The sequence below is a fragment of the Galeopterus variegatus genome, unplaced genomic scaffold, assembly GCF_000696425.1.
Source record: "Galeopterus variegatus unplaced genomic scaffold, G_variegatus-3.0.2 Scaffold2232, whole genome shotgun sequence".
Taxonomy (NCBI): Eukaryota; Metazoa; Chordata; class Mammalia; order Dermoptera; family Cynocephalidae; genus Galeopterus; species Galeopterus variegatus.
Window position 1 is genome coordinate 195971 of NW_007728343.1, and position 23714 is coordinate 219684.

The 23714-nt window shown below is 43.0% G+C and overlaps 1 protein-coding gene across 1 annotated transcript in view; it reads left to right on the plus strand.

Moving 5' to 3' along the window:
* Nucleotides 1–19469, plus strand: part of KAT6B (K(lysine) acetyltransferase 6B) — a 197795-nt gene extending 178326 nt beyond the window's left edge. Inside the window, exons 14-18 of the mRNA XM_008580999.1 lie at nucleotides 7917–8148; nucleotides 8467–8626; nucleotides 9223–9555; nucleotides 12352–12643; nucleotides 15351–19469. Coding sequence (XP_008579221.1) covers nucleotides 7917–8148; nucleotides 8467–8626; nucleotides 9223–9555; nucleotides 12352–12643; nucleotides 15351–17884 — 3551 coding nt within the window. The 3' untranslated portion in view covers nucleotides 17885–19469. The remainder of the gene's footprint in view (nucleotides 1–7916; nucleotides 8149–8466; nucleotides 8627–9222; nucleotides 9556–12351; nucleotides 12644–15350) is intronic.
* The last annotated feature ends 4245 nt before the right edge of the window (nucleotides 19470–23714 follow it).

The window sequence follows — 23714 nt, forward strand, 5'->3', positions numbered from 1 at the left end:
GAACCACTGGGTCAGTCCAGAGGACAGGAAAAGGAGTGAAAAGAGAGGCACTGTCGCTGAATTCTGTGGTCATTATAAACGTACGTTGACTCATCTTTGGTCTGTGGCTGTCTCACAGGGTCTTGTCTCTAGCCCTCAGCCTGCTTCCATGCAACAGGTGCTGTCCTGGTCACTTCCCAACTCAGGAGCACATTCACAGATGTCACCCTGCTCAAGACAAGGTACCACAGAGAGAGGGGAGTCCCCTTTCCTGCCACCTGATGCCCTTCTTGTGAGTTCACTTTCTATCCAAGCACCTACCTTTTCCCTGCATGACTGACATGCAGAATGACTACCTGCTTTAAGAGAGTCCATGTCACCCACAGAACGGTGGAAACCATCTGATAAACTCCAGCATAGCCTGTAAGCTCATACACACCACAGAGCACCAGGGGAGGCATACCCCTGCCTACGCCTTCCACAGGGGGAGTTGAAGGAAGACCACTCCTCTCCTGAGTGGGTGGACTTGGAGGGAGGAGTGGGGGGCGTTCAGTAAGAAAGACCAGTGGCCCCTCCATGTAACTGAGGAGGAGCTCAACACTGCAGTGGTCTGCCAAGGAGCTTGTGGGATCCTTGAGAAGAAAGATCTAAGAGAGGCTTAGAGAAACAGACGGGTGTGTGACCCAGGGCAGCCAGTCTTCCTTCCCCAAAGACCTGCTGTCTCCGCTCTCTCTGTTCACTGGCTCAAGCCAGTTTCCTGGGGACACAATTGAGTCTTATAGAACATTTGGGTTTTTGTTTCATCTGTCTCTGGGTTCTGCTGAAGCCCTAAGCAGTCATTGTTTTTGTGGTTTGATGGGTTTGTTGTTTCCCAAGGGTAGTCCTTGAAGTTAAAGGACTTAATGGCCAAAGGGAATTTGAGGGCACAGAACTGTGCTTGCTGAGGACTTTCAGTCATCAGTTTCTTGAGACCATTCCTGAGGCAGAATTTGTTTTTTATGACCTCTTCCTTTAATTAAATTTGTATTGGGGTGGCTAACTGGGAGGGAGAGGGAGCACAGTTATCTGCATGGGGGAGAACTGTCTGAGGCAGTGGATGGTTTTCAGGTGTCTTGGGCAAAAGGAAAAGGAAAGTAGCTCTTCTCAGTCTGACCACAGAGCAGTCTGTCTCCTGCCTTCTGTGCACATTTTCTTTCTTTCCTCTATGTTAAGGATATTTAGTCACCCAGATGATCACTTTGAGATTTCATTCATTCAAAATGTTGGATAATAATAACAATAGCTAACACATATATAGGGTTACTGTAACATGCCAAAAAATGTTCTATATGCTTTGTATTAACTCATTTAATTCTTACAACTGTGAGAGATAGATACAATTATTATCTGCATTTTGTGGATGAGAGATCGTTAGCACAGAGAGGTTAAATAAATTGCCCAAGACCATATAGCTGTGCATGGTGGGCCCCAGATTTCATTCTAGGTGGTCCGGCTCCAGAGCCCGTGCTCTTAGCCAACCATAGAGCCTTTTATGATTCATACTGTATTCAATATACTGTATGATGTACTGTTTTAAAATACCTGTGACTTTGTTGCCCAACTTTTAAAAATTCTTCTCATCTTTTCTGTAATGCAGATGGTCTCAGTATGGTCCAGAGAGTCTGCAAGGTCATAACTATTTTCAAAGTAATGCTAAGATACTATTTTTCCTTTCCACTCTCATGGGTGTACAGTGGAGTTTTCCAGAAATTTCATGACCTGTGATATCATAACAGGTTGAATACCAAAGCAGATACGAGAATCTAGCTGTCTTTTCTTAAGCCAGATGTTGAAAAGATTTGCAAAATGTTAAATTTCTCACTCTTCTCACTATTTTTCTTTATATTTTAAAGATGTTTTTTCCACAAAAATTATCTTAACACATAATGGGTTTATTTTTTTTAATGAATTAATAAATAAATATTTGTCAAATTTCTCAATAAAATCAATAGATGTAGTCATTATAAACGAAAGCTCTTTGGAGTCTTAAATAACTAATTAAAAGGTAAAGAGGTTCTGAGACCAAAATGTTTGAGAATCACTGATTTAATGTTCAAACCCTTGCTAGTCAAATGTGGTCCATGGTATAGGAAATTGTTTAAAATGTGGAATCTCAGGCCCCATACCAGACCTACTGAATCAGAATCCATATTGTTTTTTTTGTTGTTTGTTTGTTTGTTTGTTTTTGTCTTTTTGTCTTTTTCCGTGTCCGGCAACGGATCGCAGTTTTTTTGTTGTTTGTTTGTTTTTGTCTTTTTGTCTTTTTCCGTGTCCGGCAACGGATCGCAACCCTCAGTGTTGCCCCCGTACCGGCAACGGGATTGCAACCCTCGGCGTTGCTCCCGCGCCTCGCTCAGCCAGTGAGCGGGAACCGGTCTGTATGTGGGATCCGAACCCTCGGGTGGGAGCGCCGCCGCGCTTCCCAAGCGGCGCACTATCCAGTGCGCCACCGGGCCGGCCCAGAATCCATATTGTTACAAGAGGTGATTTGTTTTCACAGTGAGGGTTAAGAAGCACACGTGTAGAATACGTGGACGTATCGATTCAGCAACTCAGTCACCTCTAGCTAAATATCGGTCTCGTGGGGCTTTGGAGATTTCATTCTCCAGTTCTCTGCCACCAAGGAGCTGGGTGAGGCCTCACCTGTTTGAAATTCTTAAGTTCCACTGTCTATTTAGTGGTTCTCCTTACTTCACAAGAAGGTTTTCACATCCTCATCAAAACCAGCAGCTCCAGGTTTATAGCGGTGGTCCTCAAACTTGTGTGCAACATGGGGGTGGGGGTGGGGCGTTTGTTAAAGCACATGTGCTTAGCCTTGCACCCGAAGGTTTTACTTCAGTAGGTCTGAGGTAGGGTCTGAGTTCTTGCAAGTTCCCAGGTTGTTGATGCTGAGTGCCTGGGAGACCACACGTTGGGACCTCGAGAAACAATATTTATTCATGTAGTTATATAACAGGCCCATAGAACTATGGGAGAGATATGCCTTACATTTCCAGTTTCAAAATGTAAAATATCAGAAAAATTCAAATTTTCCAATTTTGCCAGGGAAGCATCTGTATTTTTTAATAAATAGAGAATAGTAACCTTCAGGTAGGTCATAGGTCATTTAGAACACTGCTGTTCTCTTAAAATGATGTGAGCACTGAGGCTCAGCTTCCTTGTGCACTAATTGCAAAATCACCACAAAATTTAAACAAGGAGACATAAATAGCCTGTCAAGTTCATTTATCACTATTTAAACTGATAAAATGCCATTCATCCACTTGGTCACAGTGCTGCTCACCCCCTGAAACCAGTAACAGATGAGTGTAGACCAGTGAATTTCCGTCTCCAAGCACAAGATAACGTGGTTAGAGTCCTCAGATTTCCTCTGCTCAAGAGCTGCCATAAATCTCTGGCCTGGTGTCTGTTCCCAGGCTTACAAACCCAGTGCTGTCTACTGATGTGGACCTTTCAGCAGGATTTGCTGAGCTAAACAGGTGTCTGATGAAAGGTGTGTAATCCTCGAAGATTATGTTCCCCTAAAAGCAGCTGGTGACCCCGAACTCACATAATCCAGACAGATGGGAGTAGCTTGCCAAAGTTTACACTTTTGTGTTTGAGGAAGTTCGTATGGTTTGGTTCCAGGATGTAGAAGATGGAGATGTGCAAGGGCGAGTGGCAGCTGCCTTGTGGGGGTTAGTCTTATCCACATCCACACCCTTGCCTAAGAAGATGATTCCATTTCTGGTCCAGTCTACACTCTTGAATATCACTAGTTTAAAAAGAAGGACTTTCCATATTAAATGAAGGTTAACCTTGCAGTTATTATGCTGTAAGTTAAATTAATTTGGGAATCGAGTCTGCAAAAATAAATCTTGACCTTGTCTAGATAGTTCCTTTCTTATCCTAATGGATCTGTCTACATGAAGACAACACTCTATCACTTTTTTTTTCTCCCCCTGGGAGGGAGTTAACCATTTCAAACTCCGGGGATCAGGGCTAGTTAACATGAGACTCGATTCTCTTACTATAAGTAAGTCAGCCTTAGATGTGAGGTACACTTGGGTCCTGTGAAGTACAGCGTAGAAAGTCTTACTTTTGTAGACATCCCTTGTTCTTCTTTTCCCTTTAAGCAAACACCTTGATAATCTTTTGAATTAAAGGTGTGGTCTGTACACTGAAACTCAGGCCTCACCTTCCCCAGGGTAAGTAGTTCCAGCAAAGCAAAAGAGGAAGCTAGCTTTTGCTAGTGGCAGGATCGTTGATGTGAGTGAGGGGTTTATGGGCCACTCAGTTTTCAATTTACAAGGCTTATGCTCATGGAGTAAGTGCTGTTCACCAGCACCTCTGGCTGACAGACAAGTTCAAGGGAATAATTTCAACAGCAGTTAATTATACTGCAGCTACTGGGATTTGTCCTCCAAACATCACTTTGTTTTCCATCTGAAACAGCCCAGGCTTCCCCAGGGATAGTTGAGCTTCTCTGATTGAAAGTATCCTGAGTTAAGGAGAGGTGTTAGAGCACCATGGGAACCTATTCACCAGGGGCCTACTGTACTTGTTTCAGATGCTTCAGGATAACACACTGGCTTCCAAGATAAGTGCTTTTTATTTCCCTGCATCTTAGATCAATTATTTGGAATCTTTTTGGTAAGTTAAATTTAAGAGCTGTAACTTAAATCACCATATCACTATAATCACTTAATAAGTAAAATGTTCTTACGAAAAATTATTCTGTCAATAAGCTATATCATAATCATGCTTGAAGCGCCTAGAAAAAGTAGAAAGAAACAAAAGATAGCAAGAAATTCCTTATTTAAAACATCCCGTGATATGAAGATCAGAGTAGTGAAGTGCTGCCAGCTGTAGCTTCTTCGAAGGGAAAAAAGTAGGTAATATTTGAATTGGTCTTACATGAACCTAGAGCACAAGTGGAGTAGACATGACACACACTTTTCTTCTAAGCTATGTAGTTTAGCATAATATAAGTGATTTCACTTAACTAGTGAGGAATAAAAAAATTATCCTTGGTTGTTTTGATTTTTCTGATGGATTCTACTTAAACTCAGAACTTTCTCCTTTGGGAGGAGACTTTGTGGACTTCCAAATGGCTCTTAGCATAAGCATCAGTTCCTTCCACTAGTTCTAAATCCCTTGAGGGGCTCATGAGTCAGACAGAGGAAGGGAAAACTCCCTATAGGCAGGTTCCCTTAGGATAGTGGCCTTATGTGGTCTGCAGTGTTGGTGCACTTCATCCCTGGAGACCCACCTGACGTGTTCTGGTTGGAATTTGGCTTTGCAGTTGTTTTTCCCCAGCACGCAGGAATATCACCTCCTGGCAGGTGCTGGCAGCCTCCCTGCTCCGTCCCAGCCTTTGCCAGCACGCTGCAAGGGTTTTGCTGGGAAAGACCAATGGGCTCAGTGTATCCATGCTCATTGGGGCTCATCACCTGCCGCAACCTCTCCCGCCTGTCTCAGGCCCCGGGATTCTTCTGCAGTGGTACCACAGACGACCAATGGGCTCAGTGTATCCATGCTCATTGGGGCTCATCGCCTGCCGCAACCTCTCCCGCCTGTCTCAGGCCCCGGGATTCTTCTGCAGTGGTACCACAGACCACGGTCTGTATCCAAGGGAGTGTCCCAAGAGACAGCCACTTAACGTGGTAGGGGAAGCAGGTGCTGAAAAAGGTTTATGCCTAAATGCTCCCCATAGATCCCAAGTTGCCTGCTAGTCTGAGTGGCCTGACCTGTGTAGGCTCAGGCCCCTATGAGGTGTATCTTTGCTACCTCAGGCTGTGAAAACATGAGCAGCTGGGTAAAGGGTGGTTTTTCGGGATTCTGGCTGCTTCCTCTTAGTCCAGAGTAAGGGTTGTGGGAAGGGTTGACAGAACAAAGAAAAACCTGTGTTTCCTGGGTAAGGTCGCTCATCACAGTGGGGGGTGACAGGTAGGGAGGGGGCACATACCACCTTCTGAACATTCTGGTTGTATAGAAATCTTTCTGCTGGACTGAGAGGGGGGCTTTCTGTCCCCGACTGTGGAGTTCAGGTAAGCGCCAGTTAGGGCCTGGAGACTTTCATATTCACTGCAGGAGACTTTTAATTGTGGGATCTCATGGACAAAAGAGGGCAGTTACATATCCACAGTTTTATGGTTCTCTCCCCCGCAGGAGTACAGAGCTGGACCTCCAGCCGACTGAGTAAATTTCTCAGCATGTGCCAAGCACTTTAGGAGGCAGGTGACGAATGTGCCAATTATTTGTGCTCTGAGGTTTGGGCTCCCTTCATACTCTGACAGAAAGAGCTCTTCTCTCTGTCGACAGGACACGATGTGGGCTGGCTTTGGCACAGTGGCCATCAGTGTTAGCATTCCTGACACACTGCTACTGAAAGCCTCAGTCTGCAGCCAAATGACGTGTCGACAGTGGTTTGACTGTAAAATGTCGTGGTGCTTGTTTGCATTCAGTCAACACTTTGCACTTAAACATGAGTTAAAGAGACAGATAAGTCAAAAGACTTCTGCAAAACCTAAAGTTAAATTTATGTCTATTCTTTATAATGGCATTCAGATTAAAGCTATCAAAAGGCAAAATGCTCTGATTATACCTGTCTAGGGTTGAGGTTGGATTTCTTGTTCTATATTTCTGCAATATTTGCAGTGATTTTGACAGGCAGGGAAATATTTCAGAGGCATTGATTTCTCCTTGTAACAAAAAAACTAAAATTGAGAAAAATCTTGAGAATGCAGCCATTTTGGAAATGTAGATAAAGAAGAAAAATGCGGAAGATTTGGGGGGTTTACAAAGCAGCATGATCTTGTAATTGCTGCCACCTACTGTATGTGGTTGATGTTTGTTTAAATTTAGGAAGTTCATGAAGGTGAGGCTGTTGAAATAGATAATTAGAGCAAGGTAGACATCATTAGTTTATAGCATTCCTTCTCTACTCCATAAGTGGCTCTTAATTACCGAGACAGCTGCCAGCTTTCATTCATTACCTTCAAGCGGATTTAACGTTTTTTTCATTTTAAAGTTCCTTTGCCAAGGAACCTTCACAGTAATGCTGTAGAATGCGTTCAAAAGCTTACCATGCTGGGGAATTTTCTGAGTATACATGAAATCGTTTGTTTTAAGGAGTTGCTTTGTTTTGTTTAATTTGCAGAAGCAACGTTCTAGGGTTGGATTATAAATTAATTTCCATGAAAGAGGTGAAAATAGAGCTAGTGGAGCTGATGTGAGTTGTATCAGTTGACTTGAAAGACATTCTTTTATTAGTCCTAAAACAAAGCTTCAGATCAACCCGCTAGTTAAATGTAACAAGCAATATAGACTCTGAGTCAACAGAGGCCCTTTTCTTTTATTAAGACCCAGCTGTCAAAGGGTCATTAGGTCCTTCCTGTGGAAAACAACTTGCCATGTAACAAGCAATATAGACTCTGAGTCAACAGAGGCCCTTCTCTTTTATTAAGACCCAGCTGTCAAAGGGTCATTAGGTCCTTCCTGTGGAAAACAACTTGCCCATTAATGTTTGGGGTGGTCCCTGGTCAGGATTTCTGAGTGTCTGACATTTAATGTTTGAAAGAATCTAAAACTGGTGGGAGACTTGGATGTTGAGACTTACCAGAAGCAATGTCTTCAACCTTAGCTTTTATTTTTTGTTAAATATGCCACAGTGTATGCTTGGAATGCTGCCGCTGGCTGTGTGAATTTACTTGTAGTACTGCTATAAAAGATTCAGAAGCATAAACTTCATGGAGATTAAATCACAACAAGTGGGAAGAGGTTACGTACATAAAGTGAATGCACTTCTCTGGTGTGATGTTGTCACCTTGTTGCTACTTCTGTTATTTCTAGTGGCTCCTGGTCTAAGCTCTGGAAAACACCACAGTGAGGTGGACTTTTCGCTTTTTCTGCCCTAGGCTATTTGCTTTCTAGAAGAGAAGGCCAAGCAGGGTCTCCTGAAAAGCCACTGTCTGATCTGGGCCGTCTCTCCTACCTGGCTTATTGGAAGAGTGTCATCTTAGAATATCTCTACCACCACCATGAGAGGCACATCAGCATCAAGGCAATTAGCAGAGCTACAGGCATGTGCCCACATGACATCGCCACCACTCTGCAGCACCTCCATATGATTGACAAGAGAGATGGCAGGTGAGTACCGAGACTCTAGGCAACACTGCTGCCTCTCAAGCATCTCACCCCAGAAAGAGTCCCTGGAGGTTGGGTGCATTCATTCCAGCTGAAGTTCAGAAGCTCCTTAAGAGTATTACCAAAACTCTTTCTCCGAAAGAGAAAACATGAAATGACCCTTTTTTGCTGCTTGTATTTAAATTTGTTGTACCCTTTCATTGGTGTACTTTAGGATTTTTCCTAACCCAGGTTATATTAGTGCTAGTGTATGTCAGTACATGAAGGCAAAATGAAATTTCATCTTTTGATTGTACTTTGTTTTGCCTTATCAAATTACAGATTTGTCATCATTAGAAGGGAAAAGTTGATACTGGGCCACATGGAAAAGCTGAAAACCTGTTCCCGAGCCAATGAACTTGATCCAGAGAGTCTGAGATGGACCCCGATTTTAATTTCTAATGCCGCAGTTTCTGAAGAAGAGCGAGAAGCTGAAAAAGAGGTAATGATTGGCTTCATCATCCTGAGTTGTGTAACTTCAGTCTTGTAGCATTCTTAACCTAAGAAAATCATTAACATCATTGTCAAAAGCTTGGTTATGCAGAGATAGCTCGTGAAATGATATGGCACTAATTCATGCTAACTGAGGTTATGTGGTAGGACATGATAATTTTATTGAATTGAGTATGAAAAATGAAACATTTATCATTGATCACAAAGTAGCATTTTTCACTACTGACAGTATGTAATCAGATCAGGTTTGGTGCTGAGCTCCAAGGCTGCAGTGTCAATCGATTTTTTGTGTTTATGAACTTGCTTAAAGTGCTCCATGCCAGTGAGCATGTAATGTAGTGATAAAGGGCTCAAATCAATTCGCTGCATCATTAATACTGCTAAATATCCCATGAAACCCAATCTTCTTTGATTTGTTATCCTAACTGATGCGAAAGGGTCCTGAGATGCAGTGGCTGGAATTTGCTTGGCTGGCTGACTGTCCTGATCAGAACCAACTTAGAGACGCTTTGCCATTGATCCTTAGAGGCTCTGGCTGCGTAACTGCCCTCTCACCAGCCTACCATTTTTACCCTCCCCGCTTAGGCTGAGCGGCTAATGGAACAAGCTAGCTGCTGGGAAAAGGAGGAGCAAGAAATCCTGTCATCTAGAGCTAACAGTAGGCAATCACCTGCAAAAGTACAATCGAAAAATAAATATTTGCATTCCCCGGAGAGCCGGCCAGTGGCAGGGGAGCGAGGGCAGCTGATGGAGCTGTCTAAAGAGAGCAGTGAGGAAGAGGAAGAGGAGGAAGAAGAGGAAGAAGAAGAGGAAGAGGAGGAGGAGGAGGAAGAGGAAGAAGAGGAGGAGGAAGAAGAAAATGTTCAGAGTTCTCCCCCTCGATTGACTAAACCACAGTCAGTTGCCATAAAGAGAAAGGTATGTGTCTGTTTAGATTTTTACTCTGTGAGTCGCTTCCAATCAAATCTTATTTGTCATTGAAAACATTTTATCTATTAGTATTTGTTCCACTCTCTGTTCTTTAGATGTAGTTTATGTGTACCCAGCCCCTCTGATCATATATCATAATCGTTTATCTTACGGTCATGATTGTGTTTACTTTTTGAGGTTTGTTAGTGCCGTGACAGGAAACCAGGGACAGGCCTGCTTTCTAGTCGTGTAGTCAGTGCCACCTGCTGGTCTGCAGGAGTAGAGTAAATCAGGTTATGGGAACAGAGAGGGACCCCAGAGAGCACGTAAACTGTCCTTCAAGGCCTAGAAAGGCCAGACTTATCCAAGGTCACATGATTGACTAGAGACAGAACCAGAACCAGCTGAGCATTCAAGACTCCAAGCCCAGTGATCTGATGCTGTTTCTTTCTCTTGTTCTTGGCATAGAATTGTTAGAAGGTACTTGTTAGAAGGCCCTTGATTTTTTTTTTTTTTGTCTTTTGTCTTTTTTCCGTGTCCGGCAACGGATCGCAACCCTCAGTGTTGCCCCCGTACCGGACCGGGGACCGGCAAAGGGATCGCAACCCTCGGCGTTGCTCCCGCGCCTCGCTCAGCCAGTGAGCGGGAACCGGTCTGTATGTGGGATCCGAACCCTCGGGCGGGAGCGCCACCGCGCTTCCCAAGTAGCGCACTATCCAGTGCGCCACTGGGCCGGCCCAGAAGGCCCTTGATTTTGATGGTAATATTTTGCATTTGTGGCCAACTACACGTTACTGAAATTTCCCATGTCTTAGTAGCCTGGTGTTTTCTCTAGATATACCATATCATCTCTAGTGGTACCAAAAGTAAAAAATTGATTTTGTCTTTAGGCAGTTGCTCACCAGATCTGATATCTTTGTCCTCAATATCTGTGACATAGAAAGAGGCCAGATGTTTTTAGTATAGCCAAGACTAACAGAGCTAACACAGTACAAGCTAAGGCTCTGCCCTAAGGACATCCTCTGTGATGTCTGTCAAGGAATTTGCTCCTCTAATCCCAGCTCAGTGCTTTTCCTTTAAAGGTGGCAGTCTTCTAGTGGAAGTGCTAGAATGTGGTAGAAAGGAGCATCCCGTAAAATGGACTTCAGGCTTCTGAATAATGTTTTAATTTCTTACAAGGAGAATGTATTTGTATACTATGTATATAACAAAAGAAACTTGTTATAAAAACATCAAAAATAAGAATCATCCCAGGCATGATGTGGACTACTGCCGTTTGAATGGACTCAACCTAAAGAAAACCAGTTCTTTATATTGGTTATACTCGTGTTTGGGAAAATTCTAGTGGACTAGGGAGGGCAGGCAGACTGGGGGGATCAGTAACCATAAATGTTAAATTACAGAATGTGATGCATAGGCTTATATGCATTCTTCAGTGAACATTCACAGGGTTAAAAATGTAAGACAGGGGCCGAGCCTGTGGCGCACTCAGGAGAGCGCGGTGCTGGGAGTGCAGCAGCGCTTCCGCCGCGGGTTCGGATCCTATATAGGGATGACCGATGCGCTCACAGCGCTCACTGGCTGAGCACAGTGCGGCCGCTCTCAAAAAGGACAAAAAAAAATGTAAGACACAATATTTCTTGGATATAGTTTACCTGGAGGTTGGATTTTAACCAAGCATATTCAAACATTCTTTGCAGTGTATTTTCAACAAATTTTGGGCTCATTATTGACAGGTTATATTTTAGCAGCAAATCTACCTGTTATTCCTGTATTTGAATTTTGATTCATTAAATACTTTTTTGCTTGGGAAAAAATATTTTATAATTGCAATTATGAAGCATCATTTTTTTCATAATGCAATTATGAAAAATATTTCATAATTGCAATTATGAAGCCAATCTTCAGTGCAAATAGAAAAAAATACTTTTATAAATAAGACATCCTACGTTTTACATTTGTATAAAGACAACATCTTATATTTTAACTTTTTTAGGTACCATCTTATTTGTTTAACTTTTTTAGGTGCCTTTTATTTTTTTTATTTTTATTTTTTTCCCGTGACCGGCAATGGATCGCAACCCTCAGTGTCGCGCCCGTACCGGACCGGGACCGGCAACGGGATCGCAACCCTCGGTGTTAGGGTTAGCCGGCCCTAGGTGCCTTTTATATTAAGATATTTTACAAAATTGTCAGTTGCTCATAGCCACCAATACACGACTTTTTTGACATTTGAAACAGTAGAGTAATCCTTTCTTCAAGTGCCCTTTCCTTTCTTTCCTTTTCATGGTTTCTGAAGTACTGTGAAATGGGAACAAGCAGGCTAGTCCTGTATCAGATCGCCCATAGTGCTTTGCATTTAGTGGATATTCCTTGAACAGTTTTCAAGTATTAAATGAGTGATCTGCTGGCTAGCTAATTATTGGAGTATTTATGGAAACACTGAGGTCCGTGGTAACCTTAATGTCTATGATGTGTAGGATATTGAAGCCAGCAAGTACCACTTGGAAAATGTATGCTAGAAAAGCAAAGCTTGGCTTTTCAAATCACCAGTCAAGCTGCTAGGATTTCTCTCTCAAAGCATCTGCTTGAGTAAACAACTGTTTTATTTGGAAAACACTTGCCTGTGTAGTTGGAGCCCAAGAGGGATGTTAAACATCAAATGGAAGGTTAAGTACAAAGGCATCACAGCCGTCTTTACGTGTAAGATTCTCAGACATGCGTTTAGTACATGTTTGCTGCATATCGACTCAACCATTTAATTTCTCATGAGCTCTTATGTGTTATGTTTGGAATTAATTTCAGAGGCCTTTTGTACTAAAGAAGAAAAGGGGCCGTAAACGCAGGAGGATCAACAGCAGCGTAACAACTGAGACTATTTCTGAGACGACAGAAGTTCTGAATGAGCCCTTTGACAACTCAGATGAGGAGAGGCCAATGCCACAGCTGGAGCCTACCTGTGAGATTGAAGTGGAGGAAGACAGCAGGAAGCCAGTCCTGAGAAAAGCATTTCCACATCAGCCTGGGAAGAAAAGACAAACGGAGGAAGAGGAGGGAAAAGACAATCATTGCTTTAAGAATGCTGACCCTTGTAGAAGTAAGTAGAGGAATTATAAAAATCTTACCCTTGTGAATATCTGTATATGACTTACTGCTGAAAATAGTGTCTTGGAGTTATACCCAAAGGCATCTGTGAGGTTGTACCAACACACCTGAAATAAGTGCTCATCTGTCCTTTCTCAATTATACTGGAGAGTGGTTTCATCTTACTTTCAGAAACTGGCTTATCCCTGAAAACTTGAAGTCTGTCTGTAAGAAACACATTGCATTTCCTTGATTCTAATATGTACCTTTTTTCACATTAATATTTCTGAAATCAGGGTATATATTAGTGTGAGTATTGAATGCGGTAGTTTTTTTCCTAGAAAAACAAGTATTAGTAAATCAGTGATGCATCAGATAATCAGTATTGTCTTAGTAAGAGGGTACTTCAAAAATTTCTTGGAAGAATGGAATTAAAAGATAATACAAATCCTTCCATGAACATTTTGAAGACCCTTGGTATTTACCACTATCAAGAATCATATAAACTTACTAACATCTTCACTATTAGCTTTGATAATATAAGGTAACATGGAAATGAGGAAATGGTCCTTCCTCCTTTTAAGTTGACAGGGACACTTCTACCCCATCCTCTAAAAAAATACTGAATGCCAGTGAATGGTCTTTGATGCCCCATTTAAAAGCAACCATCTCTTGCCTGTCAGGTTGGGAACTGTGCCCCCAGCTGAATCATGAGAACTTATGGGATGGTCTCTCTATAGTTGGAGTGACTCTATCCAAAACTTATTCCAGTCTGGGGAACAGGCCATCTGATTTTCCTAGGAACTACAGGTATTACTGTAGCTTTTGAAAAGCCACAGTTATAAGAACGTAAGCAAGCATTTTCTTGACTTTCTTAATTAACAGAAATGCTATTGCTGCATACAGTATCATGTTGAGGGAATGACATCTTACCCTATGTATAGAGAAACCAAGCCTCACTCTGTGGTTTCTTTAAACAAATGAACATACAGACAACAACAAATTGCAATGAGCTCAGGTTTTGAGTGGAAATAGAGCTTATTTCCACTTCTTGGCTGTCTTCTCAGCAGCCTGTGGATGAATCTTCACTGCCTTTGCTCCCACTGTGTGTCATTTACCTTTCACAATTCTAAGTGGCCATATTACACCTGATTCCTTTCAGGATCTTCTTTCTTAAAAATAATTATCAGAAAACTCATCATCTCATTTAGGGAAGTGTTACTACAAAAGCTGGTAGGTCCAGTAGCATGTGGAATAAGAATATGGAATCTGGGGACATGGCGTAGCTAGAATGTGCCAGTTGTGAATAGAAATGAAACAGCCTGAGCATCTTGAGGTGACTGTTAACTCAAGCATGGTACTTGGCACTTCTGAAGGAATCATTCTGTGTTATATATGCATTTTTTTCAGCTAGCCAGTTTGAATCTAACTCAGGTAAATTTATCTGAAATCCTTTTATTATGTAAGTGAGCTAGAACTCGCCCTGTTAAAGCGCTAATTGGATTAGAAGTCACTCCATTCCAGCAAAAGGGACATCTCTGGTCCACGTTGATTGTTAGATTTTATTTTTGCTCTCCAAATAGTGTTTCTAATAAGGCTATTGCTCTTTATAGAGCTTTTTCCTTTATTTATTTATTTTTTTAAAGATGACCAGTAAGAGGATCTTAACCCGTGACTTGGTGTTGTCAGCACCACGCTCTCCCAAGTGAGCCAACTGGCCATCCCTATATAGGGATCCGAACCCTTGGCCTTGGTGTTATCAAAAGCTTTTCCCTTTAAGTTAACTACTGATTCTAGGAGATTGGTGTGGTCTTTATCTTTCTAAAGCTCTTAAGAACACTTGGGTGTTTTATATGTATATTTATTCTTATATTTATTTGTTTGCTTATATTTATATGTTTATATTTATATGTGCCTATTAAGTACAGTAAAAATAAGGTTAGTTGAACTGAAATGAACTTCACAATTACGGTTTGTTTCTAATTGTTTTTAATATTCAAACCTTACATTTGAGCAGCATACTGATCCAAAATACAATGTAGACAGAATTGTGATAAAAAGAATATCTGTATTTTAAATGTTCAGTAATTTCATAGTAATTACGTTGTAGTTTCTGTCATGCAAAAAGGATGATCCTAAAAATGATGATTACAGATGCATTTGTTTTGGGTATTTATTTATTCATTTGTTTCAGAGGTACACAGTTTTATTTTTATGGCAGAGAGAACATTCAAATCAAAGTTAATAATGTCACCTGAGATCATTTAAATCCAGTAAATGTCCACAAACAGAAGTTCACTTTCTCAGGATAGATATGCAAGTTAGGCTTCTAGTCTTTTTCCAGTACAGTGGGGATTTGGATATGAGCTAGCATGAATCCCTTCCCCCTGCATTTCATAATTAGTAAATGTTCAAATTGATTTTTTTTACACCACAGAACTCTAGGCTTTTGCATCAGAGAATGTCTTATTTGTTAAATAAGTTTATTATAGTTGCCTGTATCCATGTGCTCCCTATATGTTATTTCCCCAGGCCTAGGTTATTTACTTGGTGTATCCCACAATATTATTCTACATTAGACTTGATTATGTCTACTATCAACTCTTAAAGTGCTAAATCGAAAGCAATGTTTGCTAATTAATTTAGAGGAATGAATTCAAGTTGTTGTTATGCTTTCTAAGACTTGGTTTTTCTTCCTTCCCCTCTGTCTCTTCACTAAGACAATACAGATGATGATGCACATAACTTGAAAGAAGGCAGTAAAGACAATCCCGAACCTCTAAAGTGCAAACAAGTATGGCCAAAAGGAACAAAGCGTGGTCTGTCTAAGTGGAGACAAAACAAAGAAAGGAAGACCGGATTTAAACTGAATTTGTACACCCCGCCAGAAACTCCCATGGAACCAGATGACCAGGTAATGGTGGAAGAACAGAAGGAGACTTCAGAAGACAAAATCAGCCCCACTCCCATTGGAATTGAGGAGGAGGTCAAGGAAACGGTGGAAGCCCTGCTGCCTCGGGATGAAAACAGAAGGGAAGATACGTGTGCGCCTGTAAGTCCAAACACATCACCAGGTGAAAAACCAGAAGATGATCTAATCAAACCCGAGGAGGAAGAGGAGGAGGAGGAAGAGGAGGAGGAGGAGGAGGAAGAAGAAGAAGGAAATGGAGAAAAAGACCCAAAAGGTGCTAAAAGTCAGGAAAAAAAAGAACCAGAAGTTTCCATGGGAAAAGAAGACGCCATGCGTTTGGATGATCATGAAGAGGAGGAGGAAGAAGATGAAGAGCCATCTCACAATGAGGATCATGATGCGGATGATGAGGATGACAGTCACATGGAGTCTGCCACAGTGGGGAAGGGAGAGCTCCCGAGAGAAGCCCTCAAAGAAGTACTGGAAAACCAGGAGGGTTTTTTAGACCTTAGTGTTCAGCCTGCCCATTCAAACCCGGAGGTCTTGATGGACTGTGGCATTGACCTTGCAGCTTCATGTAACAGTGAGCCTAAGGAGCTTGCTGGGGACACTGAAACTGCACCCGAATCTGATGAGGAACCCCCTGAAGAACAGGCACAGAAGCAGGACCAAAAGAACAGTGAAGAAGTAGATTCAGAGTTCAAAGAGGGAAACACAGCAACCATGGAAATCGACTCAGAGACTGTCCAGGCAGTTCAGTCTTTGACCCAGGAGAACAGCGAACAGGATGACACCTTTCAGGATTGTGCTGAGACTCAAGAGGCCTGTAGAAGCTTACAGAACTATACCCATGCAGACCAAAGTCCACAAATCGCCACCACCCTGGATGATTGCCAACAGTCAGACCACAGCAGCCCAGTTTCATCCGTGCATTCCCATCCTGGCCAGTCAGTACGTTCTGTCAACAGTCCAAGTGTCCCTGCCCTGGAAAACAGCTATGCCCAAATCAGCCCAGATCAAAGTGCCATCTCAGTGCCATCTTTGCAGAACATGGAAACCAGCCCAATGATGGATGTTCCGTCCGTTTCAGATCATTCGCAGCAAGTCGTAGACAGTGGATTTAGTGACCTGGGCAGTATCGAGAGCACAACTGAGAACTACGAAAACCCAAGCAGCTATGATTCTACTATGGGTGGCAGCATTTGTGGAAATGGCTCTTCACAGAACAGCTGCTCCTATAGCAACCTCACCTCTAGCAGTCTGACACAGAGCAGCTGTGCTGTCACCCAGCAGATGTCCAATATCAGTGGGAGCTGCAGCATGTTGCAGCAGACCAGCATCAGCTCTCCCCCGACCTGCAGCGTCAAGTCTCCTCAAGGCTGTGTGGTGGAGAGGCCTCCAAGCAGCAGCCAGCAGCTGGCTCAGTGCAGCATGGCTGCTAACTTCACCCCACCCATGCAGCTGGCTGAAATCCCCGAGACGGGCAACGCCAACATTGGTTTATATGAGCGAATGGGTCAAAGTGATTTTGGGGCTGGGCATTACCCACAGCCGTCAGCCACCTTCAGCCTTGCCAAACTACAGCAGTTAACTAATACACTTATTGATCATTCATTGCCTTACAGCCATTCCGCTGCTGTGACTTCCTATGCAAACAGTGCCTCTTTGTCCACACCATTAAGTAACACAGGGCTTGTTCAGCTTTCTCAGTCTCCACACTCTGTCCCTGGAGGACCCCAAGCACAAGCTACCATGACCCCACCCCCCAACCTGACTCCTCCTCCAATGAATCTGCCACCGCCTCTTTTGCAACGGAACATGGCTGCATCAAATATTGGCATTTCCCACAGCCAAAGACTGCAAAACCAGATTGCCAGCAAGGGCCACGTCTCCATGAGAACCAAGTCAGCATCTCTGTCACCAGCCGCTGCCACCCATCAGTCACAAATCTATGGGCGCTCCCAGACCGTAGCCATGCAGAGTCCTGCACGGACTTTAACGATGCAGAGAGGCATGAACATGAGTGTGAACCTGATGCCAGCCCCAGCCTACAATGTCAACTCTGTGAACATGAACATGAACACTCTCAATGCCATGAATGGGTACAGCATGTCCCAGCCGATGATGAACAGCGGCTACCACAGCAATCATGGCTACATGAATCAGACACCCCAGTACCCTATGCAGATGCAGATGGGCATGATGGGAACCCAGCCATATGCCCAGCAGCCAATGCAGACCCCGCCCCACAGTAACATGATGTACACGGCCCCCGGACATCACGGCTACATGAACACAGGCATGTCCAAACAGTCTCTCAATGGGTCCTACATGAGAAGGTAGACAACATGGGCAGTCCACAGAACCCACTGGGCATCACTATTGGATTGATCTGCACAAATTACCTTTGAAGAGTACGATTTCAAAACCAGCAATTGGTGTGAATGCAAAAACATTTGTTGGCACCATTTATTTAAAAAAAAAAAAAAAAAAAACTGTATGCAGCAGAAAGCCTTATACAAGTTGTTTTTCTTTTTTTTCCTTTTTCTTTTTTGGTACCTTTGTTTCTGTTACTTTTATATAAAATTCTCTACAAAGGAAGGCCTCTCTTTGGACTACAGTTTGGAGGCAGCCACTTCTTGTGCCTGCTTCCATTAAACCATGTGGATATCAAGCCCCCCCCCAAATTATCCATTTTAATATTGAACCTAGAGCTTTTTTTTTCCTTCCCTGTCCACTCCATGTAAATGCCTTTAGCATTTCAGTTATTGTATATTTTGTTTAAGGTGACACTTCAGCATGCCGCTAATGTCTTTGTTAGTGACAGTGCATTTTGTAGTACTGTACAAGTGTTGTGCTAACAGTAAGCCATTTCTTAAGTTTTTTGCCTTGATTAGGGTGCCCTAATTTGAGGGTTTAAATAAAACTATATTTTTGTTAATTATAAAACTGTAAAGAGCTATAAAAAGCTATTCCCATTTGGTTAGTCAAAAAGGTTTTATTGCTAAATGTTTGGTGTAAAGTTGAGACCCTCTTCCATTTTGGTGACAGATTTCTTTGGGGAAAAAAGGCAGCTTTCTGTTTTATAAATGCAGACTTCTGTTTATTGAATGAAGCATATCTCAGTGTTTATCTGTCAGGTTTTGAAACATTTCATATATGTCCAAATACTTGGCAGGATTTAAAAAAAATAGTGAATTTGGTGTAAAGTTGCTATTTTATGGAAATGCCTCTAACTTTACATTTTCATTCCATCTGTAGATTTTTCTATCTTTATAAAATATTGGAGTTATTTTTTAAGGAAAAATAGAGAAGTAGCTTGTGAATAGCTCAAACTAAGCTTACAAATCGCATGTAAAAAAGCAAAAAAGTTATTTGTGTCTGTTTATATTGCTTCCTTTTTTGTAGCCTTTGTACCTGTACAGGGTGACAGTAAGGGCCAAGCAGGAGAGGCGTAATCCTTGTATAAAATAGGAGCCAGCGACACTCTTGTATTTATCTGTTCTCTTTTTAGTCAGTCACTTCAAAAAAAACAAAAAAAACAAAACAAAAAAAAGCTGTACATTTTAACATAAAATAAATTATGATGAGCCATTTTTAGCCTCTTGTGTCCTGTCATATTATGATTGATAGAGAATGACCAATTGAACTGTATCATGTGTCACATCTCAGAACACATACACATTTTGGGAAAATAAATTATTTAGTGTAAATTGGAGTTATGAGATTTTCTGATTTGTTTTGACTTTGGGGAAGGGGTTGGCAATAAATAAGAGTAATATCTAATAAAACCATCACATATACCAAATACCTATTTAATAAATTAATTTATAATGGATTTTAATGCTTTTCATGAAAGTTTATTTTATGCGAGCGCATACCTTCTGTATGCCATTGTCTTTAAAATAAAGTGAAATTGTTTTTTCTTTTTGACTTTGATCTTCATTTGCAAAGAGATCCCACATGAATATCCAGTTGCCTCATTTGCATAAACCCCTCTCAGCCTAGTACTGTGGTAGCAAACTCCAGTTTTATAAAGACTAATACCCAAAAGTACCAAATTTGAGATTGTATGTTTCAAAAATCATTTTCTTAAAAAATGTGTGAAAGTTTGCTCTGTTGTGAATGATTGGTTGTATGTTTTCTTTAGAACCTAAACTTACATCAAAAAAAAAAAAAAAATACCTGAATGTTCACAAACATTATTTTATGGCATTCAGAGAAAGTTCTGTATGAGTGTTTAAGGCGTTTGATTATTCAAGTGACAAGTCTAGAAATGAACGCGTGGCTTGGCACCCATGTGAAACTGGCCCGTTACGTGTCTAAACAGGGCTGCTCATGGCCCTCCTGTAAAGCAAGTCACAACTTTTATACCTCTTGGAGAAAAAAAAAGTTGCTTTTCCACTATTTGTTCAACACAAAATAATTAGGTGTTGTACAGAGACAGACACCTTAAAGAGGACTCAAAACTGAAAAGGCAGGGTAGTGCATACATTTGGGGCATACCAGGCCCCATGTAGGGGGAAGATGACTAATGGAGTTTTGTTTGCCTCGTGCTCTCACCCTTATTATTTCCTTTAACAATGATTACAAAGCATATCGGGTTTAGTATCGAGGTTTTTCTCTCAGTCCTTTCCTTTCATCTGTAGTGGCTGAGGGAGGGCTTCCAAGAAGACTCTTCTTTAGTAAGAGTTGTCGTTGCAAAGGGACAAGAGAGTGCTTAGGGCACTGTGCTGATGGAAAGGGAAACCTTGAATCCATCTGCAGAGTGGGAAGTGCTGGTGTCTGCTCATGTGAATCAGCTGCTGCATCGGTTCTGGAGTGGCCAAGGGTCCGGGCTGCCCAGTGGGCAGCACAGCAGGCAAGAGGCTGCCTGAGCATGGGAGGCTGCCTGTGGGGCCAGATCACAATCTGACTGGGACGTTGCACAAAGCCTCCTGCAGGCCCCCCCTTGAAATTGTCACATATTTTCAAGAAACTCAAAGAAATTGAGTTTCTTTCCTTTTGTGTTAAGATTCTTTGGGGGCTGATTCCCCTCTGTGTTCCCTTTGGCAGTGGCCTGCTAATCACACCCTTTAGCTTGTCACGTCTGGGCGCCATTGGCCCCACACCCTGCCTGTTGCACAGTCCTCTAGGGAGCTTGTGGACAAGTCCCAGGCACGGCCCCAAACCTGCCAGACCAGAACAGAAGAAAAGCACTGAGACACCTTGTGTTTCCCAGGCTCCCTAGGGACTGCAGCATAGCCAGGTTTGGGAAACCCTCTGCCAGCCCCAAGTCCCAACATTCCTCAACAGAACAGAAAGGCTCCACCTAGAGAGAGATGGCTGATCTGAGATGGCCTCAGCACACTCTGCAGTCTCCTGTTCACTTACCCACTGTCACTAGAGAAACCAGTTCAGACCTGAATGCGACACCAAAGATCCTGAAAAACGGGGGCTTGGGTTCATCAGAACTGAAATGTAGTTGCCTATAGGTTGGGCTTCATTAACAGGCCACATCTTTTAAACCCAGGAATGTGTTCTTTCATTTACTTTGTAAGAGTCGTAAAAAGTTGTTGTCAGTTGCCAGCCTCACTTTTCTAGCTCAAGCAGTACCTACCCAGGTGTGAAGGCATTGGCCTTCCTTGCTAGATCCTATTTTAGAAATAATGACTCACAATATTGTCATAAAGAGCTTTCACAAACAGTCCTTTCACGTGATCCATACACACACCCTGTGCAGGAAATGGGACAGTTGTTTAGATCAGGAGATTGAGCCCCAAAGAAGCTAACTTAATAGCCCAAACTCACCCAGCTAAAATCTGTAACTGAAACAAACCCAGGTCTCTCCAAATCACAGCTCTTTTTCATAGAACACTGTACTCTGAAAAGGCCGTAACTTGTCACCTCTTTGATTTAAAAAGGCTTAGCTAACAAATCCGTGATGCTGTAAAAACTGCTAAGTGCTGTGTAAACAGGATTCTTCGTTGTTGCACTCAAGCCTTGGTCTACAATCAGTCTTAGATACCCAAAGCGCAAGGTACTGTTGATTACAAAGCAGTACCTTCAATTTCTTTGTACCCAGGCAAAGAAATTGTACATCGTTCTTTGTCCTTTCTCTGTTCTCTTTTCTGGAGCCTCCTCCTCCACCTAGGCCTAGCTCCAAACAGTTGAGGTTCTGCAACGCTCAAGCCCCAGGTGTCCTCTCTCTCTTCTTTCCTTATCTCATCTAGTATAATGACTTCAAATTCCACCCCGCAGCAGATAACACCCAGAGTTATATCTCCAGTTGTTACATTCCTGTGAGCTCTATAGATTCCAGGTCAAATGACCTGTGACACCGTTTGTATGACTTACAGACACGACATAACTGGTGATTTCCAGCCCTCCCCCGTTCCTGCCCTGGTCCACCCCGTCTCGGTGTTAAGGCACCACTGAGAAGCCAAATTACTTATCCTGCTTTTCTCCCTCCCCTCTCAGCAGGTCCTGTCCATTTTCCAGGATAATTCCACAGTAATCTTGAATATTAATCCCCTGGCGCTGTCAACCCAGGCCACCTTCCCCCTTCCTTGTCAACCGTTCCAACAGCCTCCTAGCTGGTCTTCCTGCCTCTCTTTAGATCCTCCCCACAACCCATTCTCCATACCTCAACCAAAGTGATTTTTTACTTCTGGAGTGATCTGGAAACAAATCATACCATTCCCCTGCTTACAGCCCATCGGTGATTTTTCTTGCACCCGGAGTAAAATCTAGTGTCCACCCCTCTCCTTCCATCTGCTCCCAACCCACAAGCTCCAGCCTCACTGACGGGCAGTTCATCAGCCTAGAATGTTCCCTCCCCATTTGGAAGGTGAGCTCCTTCAACCTGAGCTTGTCTCCTCAGAGGGGTCTTCCTTGACCACCTGTCCATAGTGAGTTTCTCCCTCAGTTTCCCCATTGTTCTCTACCCCAGTACCTATTTCCCTCAGCGCAGTTTATTATAACATGTATTTTTGGTTTTTCTTTTGGCCTCCTAACCCAGTTTTTGGCACATAGTAGGTCTCAATAAATACTCGGTGACCTAATGAATATTTTACTTCTGAAGACTTGAAACACCTTGGCAAAAACCTCTGTTCCTCCTTTCTCCTACCTCTGGCTCCCAGGAGTCACCCTGAAGAGACCAGACCCCGAGCTTGGAAGTTCTCAGCAGGACTCACAGCCCCGCAAAGAGATGGGAGGGTGGAGGAAGCTGCAGGGACTCTGGAGGAAACGCCGGCAGTGGACCTGGAGACGTTCCAGCCTTCCCACACGTGAATTCACTTAAATGTATTTCATCACAATAAAAACATCGACCCTTCTCTGGACATGGTATAGATCAAACCTCAGAGATCACCAAGTTCAGAGGACTGTCCGGACCTCACGATGGGAAAGCCTAGGCAGGGAGCAACATGACTCCAGGTCCCTTGTGGTCTGCATCTCTTCCCCAAGAGCTGTGTGTGGCTCCCCTCACACCCAAGTCTGAGTCATGAAGCAATTCCATTATCCTTGGTCGCTGTACCCCTACGGTGGGTTCTGTCCCTTACAACCACATGAGCTGTGGCTCGTCCAGCCTGATCTCCGTCCACTTCAGCACTGTCACGATTTCAGAAGGAACCTATCCCCCTTTCCAGTCTTAGCACCAAGATACACCAATTTATTGCACATACCCATTTCATCTTTGCCTTCTTGCTTTGCAACCCCTTTACAATGTTTCAGGTTTTTTAATTTATTAGATGACCATTATTCTTACTACGAAGAAGTCTCAGGGGAGTCCCCTCTGTGCACGTGTTAATATAAAGACCCAGACTCCTCCTGGGCCAAGGTGACTCCCTGAGAGTAGGCTCCGGCCAGTCCCAGGAAGCCAGGCCCAGCCACAGGGGCCCAGGCAGCAAGTCATCCCCCTTGGCACAAAAGCAGGGCAGCTCCCCAGAGGTCACAAGGTGGCTCTCGGGTGGCTTTACACAGCTCTTGAACCTTTAGACTCTATCCTCCCTCCATCAAGAACTTCCTCTTTCTTTGTGCTGAAAACCACAACCCAACTGGAGAACTGGGCCCCTTTTCATATTTTCCCAGTAGGCCTTCGACACTTTTTGCTTTCTCTGGGAGGTTTCCATTCCTGGTCCTCGACTGCTGGCATCTCCGTCTGCAGCATCCCTCTGGGGTTCTGTCTGGTTCA